Here is a 9,128-nt window from a genome sequence, read left to right as displayed (position 1 = left end):
TTTGTCTTTCTGTTGTATAGGAGAAATGGGGGACAAAGGACAGAAAGGCAGCATAGGACGGCATGGAAAAATTGGTCCTATTGGTTCAAAAGGTATGCTTAATTCAATTGTTTCTCCATTTGTGTTTCAGATGAAAATGTGTGATCATTTATGTTTGAGAAAAGTTTAGGGTCTTGAAAAGTGGTTACCAAGTCTCAGAGCTTACCCTGATGGAAATTTTCTCACACTGTAGTCAGCCAGGTTACTGACATCTCTCAGCCAGCTACCTTTTCCTCTGACAGCAGTATATTTAGCCTTAAAGCAGCATGAGTATCCTGGTTTGAGGCTAAATAAAGAACTTTGTTCACTGTCACACAAGAGTGAACAGTTAAGAGAAGTAGGTGGAAGATGCACTGTACTTTGACAGACTTTTCAGCAAGAACCAGAAGACTTGCTTTCTAATGTTGCCTACTCCATAGTGACTTCCTATGTGACTTTGGTTGAGTCATTTGGACCAATGTTTACCTAAGCATCTAGATTATGATTTTAAATTTGGGCATATCCAACCCTTTTCCCTCTGCAGCATCTGAATTTACTGGTTCTGTGAAGTTCATGAATGTCAAAAAGTGGATATTGGTATATATTCTTTGTGTTGAAATTTCATAGCTTTGTCAACCTTTGTTGTGGAATGAATAGGACAGAAAAATCTTTGTTTTTGCTTGAGCATATTTCTACTTTCCACATTTGAATGTTACTAGAGAAAAAATAAGCAGGTGCTAAATGAACTATTGACGAAAAAACCTGCCTTAAATTTATATTCTTTTTCATATCTTTAGGTGAAAAAGGAGATAATGGTGACATAGGACCACCAGGTCCTAATGGTGACCCAGGTAATCCATAACACACCTTGTGTATGTGAAAGACTTTACAACATGCATGCATCATCACCAAAAATATGTCTGTTTACATACTGGGGGAAATAATGAATAATTTTTTGCATAGGTACTATAATATTTCACTGTGATATTTTCAAATTACTTATAATAATTGAAGTTGCAGTAGTTGCTAGATTTGTAGTGTATGTGTTACAACAGTGTCTCAGAGTTGTCAGAGATGTAACCTCTCCAGAAGTCTGATGGGTACCAAAGTGCAAACTGTCCATATCATTCATTACCAGTGCAAAGGGACATCTCTGCATATCCCACTCTGTCTTCCAGCCAACACAAAGGAGCAGGTTAGAAGCTCCTACCCCGGCATGGATTATTGTTATAGGACCAGGAGATTATCAAGAATACAGATCACAGAATCCCAGAATGTGTCAGGTTGGAAGGGACCATAGTGGGTCATCTGGTCCAAGCCCCTGCTCAGGCAGGGTCATGGCACAGGATTGTGTCCAGATAGTTCTTAAACACCTTCAGTGAGGGAGACTCCACAATCTCCCTAGGCAACTTGTTCCAGTGTTTGGTCACTGCACAGTAAAGAATTTCTTCCTCATATTCGGGTGGAACTTCTTGTGCATCAGTTTCTGCCAATTGCCTCTTGTCCTTGGCACCACCAAGAAGAGCCTGCCTCCATCCTCTTGGCATCCCCCCCTTTGGATATATATATTAATGAGGTATATAGGTCTTCCAGAGGTATATAGATCTTCCAGAGAATCAGGTGAAAGCCTGACATAAGAAGTGTAAGCCTTACAAGAGCAGCAGGTTCAGATTTGACTGAATTCGTCCCTTCCTGGCAGAGTGCACTAGAGGTGCACCAATTAGTTTTCTCATGAGAATATCATTTGTCACTCTAATTCTTGAGCCAGAGTACCATATTTCTAGCCATCATGCACAGATTTGCAGGGCAAGTACCCTGTGCTTAGACTGACTTAGACACCTAAGATGATTCATTGGGTAGTCAAATGCAGCTTTAAATACTTACACAGAGAAATGCAAACTGAAATTGATCCTCATGGAGATTTGTGCTCAAAGATGTAACAATTATCCTTTTAGTATTCACATTCAGATTAGCTTTGTCAAACCTATACCAATTTTGGTTAATAGATGGTTTTCTATTGTCTTGTTATATTGTAAGAGTTACTGTAAATTCTGTATTTTCAAAAGTACAGAACTTCATTTCACTTCAAATGGTTGGAACTTTTGAATCTGCTGTGTTATGTTCCTTGCGAGGGATGCCAAACAATGTGTGTGCAGGTTTTTGCTGTGAAAGAAGTGCTCTGTGAGAAAACTGAAGAGAATAATTTTACTGAAAATGGGAAATTTTGACAAAAGTTTTTAGTTGTCAAAGAAATTGTGGGTTTTTTGCAGAGAATATCTATCTGTGTTTTGATTAGCACTAATCATGCAGGGCTGAAGCTCCATGAGAAGTGAGCTGAACTGTTCTGCATAGTCCCATACCCCCTGAGAACCATATAATGGTGCAGGGTAGTGAAGGTTCTAATTTTCTGTCTGTTATTTGCAAGACAGCCCTCTCCAGGGCTGTCAGGCTGGGCCTTTTCATAGGCTTGTTCAGATAACTATTGAAATTGGGTAGCTTTTTGATTTGGGTGTATCCGTATCATTTCACAGGCATCCCCTGTGAGTGCAGCCAGCTAAGGAAGGCTATTGGTGAAATGGATATCCAAGTAGCCCAGCTGACAACAGAACTAAAATTCATAAAAAATGGTAGGTTAATTTTATATAACTGTTTTTCTTTCTTATTGCCTCATTTTACCGGTGCAATTGCTCGTAGAGAGTGTCACCGTTCCACACCTGATTTGTGAAGCTATTTTGGGGTGTACAGTGACTTGGTTCATAGAAATGCGAGTGCTCACTTTTCAGCACTGCCCTCCTCCGCAGCTGTTGCTGGTGTGCGTGAGACAGATAATAAGATATATCTGCTGGTGAAGGAAGAGAAGAGATACAAGGAAGCCCAGCTCTACTGTCATGGAAGAGGAGGGACGCTGAGCATGCCCAAGGATGAGACTGCCAACAGTCTGATTGCCTCGTACATCAACCAAGCTGGGCTCACCAGAGTCTTCATTGGGATTAACGACCTAGAGAAAGAGGGAAATTTTGTCTATTCCGACCGGTCACCCATGCAGACCTTCAACAAGTGGCGCAGCGGGGAGCCCAACAATGCTTACGATGAGGAGGACTGTGTGGAGATGGTGGCCTCTGGAGGGTGGAACGATGTTGCATGTCACATTACCATGTATTTTGTGTGTGAATTTGACAAAGAAAATGTCTAAGCTTCTCTGCTCTTTCTTTATTTGAAGAAAAGTTTTTAAGCCAATTTTACAGGTTACTCCATGTTTATGAGTTCAAGTGGCATTTTGCAAGTATGTGGCACCAATGTTGTACAGCTGTAAATACAATTTAGGTATTTCAAATATCAGTATTTACCCTTCAGAAGGGAAGAGCAGTAATAAGACATAGCTTGGGTTTTTTTTTTTCTGTAGGAAAATATATATATTTAGATAAAAATGTGGTTTGGGGCTAAATTTTGCCCTTACAACAGTTAACAAATGTGATTACATGACTGTAAGGGAAGGCAGAATTTGGCCTCTAGTTGTTAGAATGATTAGAATTAGATTCCTGATATTCTTTTATCTTAGCAAAATTTGTAGTTATAAATGTTAATTGCTTGTAGTCCTACAGGGATATTTCAGCAACAAGACAAATATTTTGTATACTCCAGTTAATTAGTACAAATATTACTGTAGGTTTGTTGGTTGTTAAAACTTTTTTTTTTTTAAACAGCCAAAGCAAGCCAAGAAATAGGAAGTCCTACCAATTTTGTAATGTTTCTTTATTAAACTGTTCACAGATGTATGACGAGAAAGCGTTTAAGTAAACTGGGTTTAAGTGCTGAGGGAGGACAAAGTCTAGAGAAAGGTGTCCCTGCCCCCAGCAGAGGGTTAGAACTAGATAAACTCTAGGGTCCCTTCCAACCCAAACCATTCTATGATTCCATGATTCTATGATATAAAAGTTCTTATAATTTAGTACTTAAAGAGGGTTCCCATCCAGATGGTGTTTTGGAGTTGGCTAAAGGGAAAACTAAGATTATGCTTTTCTGCATTCCTTAGTTGAGAATGATTCAGTGCATGAAGTATTTCAGACCCCAGATAATTTCTTAAAGTAAGCACGTTTCACATTAAGATGATCTTGGTGCATCTTGTTACAAAACAAGCAAAATACTAGCCCTCCACAATTTAAGGCAGATTTCATAAATAGACAATGAAGCTCATAGAAACGCTTTAGCTAGCAGATCCTTTTGGCAGGAAAACAGCTTACATGTTCACAGAGCTTGTAAGGATGATCCCCTGAAAGGAAGAAAAGTTTCCAAAATTTTCCTGATCCTGTATATAGCAGTAATAAGTAACTTTGCACAAATAATTTATGTACCAAATTTACAATTACATGTGATGGAAAATGTGATGTATATTTAAAAAAACCCCAACAACATCACATTTCACAAAGGAAATGATGAATTACTTTGGATCTTTCTAGAAGCCAGGTGCATGCCATCTTATCTCACTGTTAGGCGTAGGAAAATCGGCAAAATCTCTGACTGCATTTCTTCAGGAATACCTTGCACAGTGCTTTAAGATTATTTTTAAGGTAAATGATCCTTTGCATAACATACTAATCAAAATATGTATCTGCTTATTACGGGAGATTGGTATACAAGATATCCACAGTGGATATGACATGTGGTCCCAGAGATTTTTCTACAAGGCAAAACCAACTCATATCAACTCTGCAGTGCTGTAGTATGTAAACAATCAATAGCCATACAATTCTGTTCATATCCACAGAGTCTGGCATTTGAGTTGTCTACCTACAAGAACAAACCATTTTGCTTACTATATTTACTCTGTGAATTTGAATCCTTTATGTATATATGTTTGCTATTAATTTTGAAGATCATTATCCGTACTATAGTATCCTATATTGTTTGAATATCAGCCAAGCTCCAGAGCAATTACTCAAAATGAATGGGTCCTTTGATTGATTTCCTTTCTTTTAATAAAGATAGGTATGATACCTATATGTTAGTCATTCTTCCAACTGCATATTGAAATATATGAAATAACGTGAATCTGGTTCTACATTAATATTCAAAGACTCTTTGCAGAATTTTCAGGTAGTTAACAATGCCAGTAGAGCAATTTGTTTAGAATCACACCTTTTGAATATCATGATTGTTTCCTGCCTGCTGTAGAAATCCTCACAAACCATTTAAATTTCCAACACACTTTTGTCAAATTATTGTAGCTATATTCAGACAGCCTGAACCTGAGATACCTGGAGCTTCCTCGTTATGTGTGCTGAAGTTGCTGTTTATTTCTCACCTAGGTTTTGAAAGTCTCTGTTGTATTGTTCAGTTTCCTCAGAAAGATGAAAAGAGGCCTTTTAGAGAGGTGGGAAGCTTTTTGAGATGCCAGATGCTCCTATTACAGCTGGAAGTCAGACAACATTTTAAAGATTGCCTTGATGTGGAGAGTATTAAGCAGTCTCAATTTCTGTAAAAATTTAGGATGAAAAATAAAGGCAATGGAAAAATAATTTATTTCCACTAGTTTTCATGTTCTTCAGGATATAGTTTTGCAGTACTTGATGTGTTGGATAGAAACTAGTTTCATTGTCAGATCCCTGTACAGTGGCTACAACAGCCCTTATTTCATCATTTGGGCAAGAGGAAGAAGGCTACTGTGTAAGGTCTCTGGCTGTCCTGCAAGAAGCGACGATTGCGCATCTGGTATTTACCCCTTTGAGGAACTAGGCAAGAAATGATGGAGGGGTTGGAAATGAATGAGCCCTTCATCATTTCTTTCACTATCTAGTTGCTGACCTCCATAGGTGGGCATTACAATGCAGGTTTTAATGCACATGGAAAATACTCCAAATAAAAGTACCTTATAATTAATTTCATTTTTTTTAAACAATAGTTCCAAATTCCACTGAGACTAGTGGAAACCTTATCAAGCATGTCAGCAAGCTTCATGCAGGCTGAGCATTACATGCAACATTGATTTCTGCCTCCAGTTGAAGGCTGACAAGTTAGTTCTATTTGAGGTATTTTCCATGTGCATTAAAACCTGCATTTTAATATCATTACACATTTTCTGTGGTTCTGTGGAAGCCTTTGGAGCATGTCTGTCCGGGAAGAAGGCACAGGTGTTTCTCAGACTGTTCCTATATGCTTTATTTTTGATTGGATGATTTTTCCTCATAAATGCTTCCCCATAGCCCTTATTTATTTTATTCTTAAATAAAGGGCATTCTGGAGATTTTAAGAAGGCAACAATAGCATTTGCTTTTTGTAATATAATATAATAATAACCCATTCATGTGCTTGAATTACATCACATAAAATTTGTATTTCATTCAACTATACACCACACCTTTTGCTGCCAAGGCTGTGTTGTTGTATTACTGATGCCAGGGCCAGATGTGCAATCCTGCTCTAGGAGATGGCTTGGTAAAGGTGAAACATTTAACTGTCTGAGTCCAAGGGGAGTCCCATTGCCACTGAGAGCTCTGCTTTGCTGTGGACATCTCAGGAGAGCACTGGATCATGTCTGATCCTGGTCACCATTCAGATTTGCCATTCCACATCCTGACTCCTTGCTGGAAGGTGCTGCTCCCAGTTGCCTTGTTATCCTGCTTAGCTCCTAGCTTGCCATCCCTTGAGAACCAGCTGCTCCTCACTGTGCTCTGACAGCTGAAACGATTATCCCTGGAGATATGGGTTTGTTACAGGTTTGTTAGCATCAGAACTTCTCCCTGACTGTGAATTTTACACAGTCTTATATCACAGAGAAGAACTGTAAAAAAAATTAATATTCATACATGGGATGTAGAGCATCCTTATTCATGTAAGTAAAATGGAGTTCTTCATTTTTCATAAGCTCAGGAAATGCCAGTTTAAATATGCATTACAAAATAGCAGCTGGTTGGACTTTTTTGTTACAGATTTTGATGAAAAGTGAAATAAGATGTAATTAAAATAATTTTAATTGTAAAATACTATTAAGGTTTACAATGGACAAAGAGTTTTGAAGTAGACATTTTTCAAAATTTTTACTTTTGGAATTTTTCAGAATTTAATTTCTGAGTTCTAAAACTTTATTTTGACCCATAAAGGGATTAGATTTTTATGTTATTGTTAATATGTTTTACATCATGTCAGTGACAGTGTTCAGTGGAATGCTTGAAAGATTTTACTTTATTCTTTATGTCTTGATTTCCAATGGGAACAAGTTATCTTTTTGAGGGTTCTGTTTGCCATACTGAAAAAGTTTGATGTTGCAATTGCTTTCTTCTTCTGGGCTTGCTATGACCCTGTAAATACTGTGAATATACAGCAATAGATAGTTCAACCAACATTACAAAGAAGATATTCTTACTGATTATGAAAATTATTCATTTAAGTATTATGCCTTATAATTATCAGTTTATGCACTATCACTAATGTCCAAACCAATCATTAAATGCAAGATAAATGCAAGAGTTTTAAAACCTGAAAATCTTACATATACACTTTCATCCTGAATTAAAACACAAAGATGTCAAAGTAAGCAAATTTACAGTAAAGCAGAAACTCAGGGTTTCCCCTAGGTCTAGATACAGATCTAGTTTTTGTGGGAAACTCAGTGACTTGTGATGCTTATGGCTGAGTCAAATCCTAGAGTAGAGAATTAGCCAACAATGCAGTGATGTGCGACTTTCCCTCTTGTGCTTTCTAAACTACTTCCCCTTAGCCATTATTTCCAAACGTTCTTCTCACTTAGCTCTGTATATAAATATGTGATGAGTTTGTCCCAAGGATCAGTCTCTTTTCACTGGAGATTCTGGTTTTTAATTTTTGGCTTGCCCTGTGGTGTCAACAGGTCCATGTCAATCAATATTTGCCACAGGTTATGGACCAAGAGATGGGTATTTTATCCACAGCAGGTAGCTAGAAATGCTCCATGGAACCAGCTGTGATGGGAGAGGTATTGTGCAACACTGGAGCTGGCCACTCACTCATTCTCTGGGGTGCATATTTCTGGTCAGGGAAACACAGTCCAGCCTACCAAGAGAAGAACTGACCTTGTTATTGTGTGTAAAAAGAAATTAAGAGTCTTAAGATTTACCTAGGGAAAAAATTGTGCAGTGGAGGATTTTGGCTATTTACTTTATAGAGTAGCTGTGAGAAAGAACAGTTTGGTTTTAATTTTGCCGTGTTAGGAGAGTACAAACTACGTGAATTGGGAGAGAAAGGGTTTGTGGAGAGGACAGCAGCTGTGTGCTCAAGGTGTTTTTCTGGATGTGAGTCTCCTCCTAGCCAGGAGCTTTTCAATTGGATGAGAAGGGGAGTCCTCTCAAGAGGGAGAGCATGAAATAGAAAAGGTGGGAGAAGCGATGAGTGGATGTGCAGAACTGGCAGTGAGTGGGATGCCCAAGAGGCGGAATGTAAATGTTACCTCCAGCCATTCTCCTGCTTCCTGCTAGGGAAATGTAATTATCTTGCCCTTTCCATCAAAATGTCTCACTATAGCTCTGGATGGATAGCTACAAAAATAGAAGGAGGTGACCAATTTAGCATAATGTCTCTGTTTAAATAAAGCCCAGTTTGGGTCTATGGCCAAATAATAGCATCCACTGCACTCTGGGTATATTAATGCCTGAAATCACAGGGGATATAATTAAGCACTGCTATTCAAAGGCTAGCTATGTAGTATTGATGAGCTTCTGGGTATTCTTTACATATAAAAGTGTGAATACTGCCAAGAATTCATCAACAGAAGGTCTGGTGTGCAGCTGAACGATACGTGCATTACCACACTGTCATCTAGTGGCAGTAAGAGGCAAAATGAAGGAGCTGAGTTTTGCTTCTGCTTGCATCAGTTGCTATGTTATTGAGTGCAATCACTGATGCTTTATAGAACAACTGATTTTCCAGCTCCAAAGTCTTTAGTCAGCTTTCTTCTTCTCTTTGTGAAAAGATTATTTTGAATTATTACAAAGAGACGTGCACTGATTTTAAATCCAATTCTCAGGTGGAAGTTTTGACTAAGAAGTGAGAAGTGTGCCCAAATGAGTTCAATTATCATGCCTTAGAATGAAGCAAAAGAAAACAAGTCAAGCTGTGCTCTGCAGGCCACCACCTAAATT

General features: G+C 38.3%; 1 protein-coding gene across 5 annotated transcripts in view; it reads left to right on the top strand.

Annotated features, from left to right (window-relative positions):
- COLEC11 (collectin subfamily member 11) overlaps window positions 1-4,419 on the top strand; it is a 38,629-nt gene extending 34,210 nt beyond the window's left edge. For 4 of the 5 annotated variants that reach the window (XM_027690285.1, XM_027690286.1, XM_027690283.1 and 1 more), the window contains 4 exons: window positions 21-92; window positions 816-869; window positions 2,550-2,645; window positions 2,802-4,419. In XM_027690285.1, the coding sequence (XP_027546086.1) occupies window positions 21-92; window positions 816-869; window positions 2,550-2,645; window positions 2,802-3,211 (632 nt within the window). In that variant the 3' untranslated portion in view covers window positions 3,212-4,419. The remainder of the gene's footprint in view (window positions 1-20; window positions 93-815; window positions 870-2,549; window positions 2,646-2,801) is intronic. The other variant, XM_027690287.1, reaches the window with a different exon arrangement.
- The last annotated feature ends 4,709 nt before the right edge of the window (window positions 4,420-9,128 follow it).

This window comes from Neopelma chrysocephalum, unplaced genomic scaffold (genome assembly GCF_003984885.1).
Source record: "Neopelma chrysocephalum unplaced genomic scaffold, ASM398488v2 Primary Assembly neopelma1_80b, whole genome shotgun sequence".
Lineage (NCBI taxonomy): Eukaryota > Metazoa > Chordata > Aves > Passeriformes > Pipridae > Neopelma > Neopelma chrysocephalum.
The sequence above is the reverse complement of the archived record's forward strand: the minus strand, read 5'-3'. Positions and strand labels throughout refer to the sequence as shown.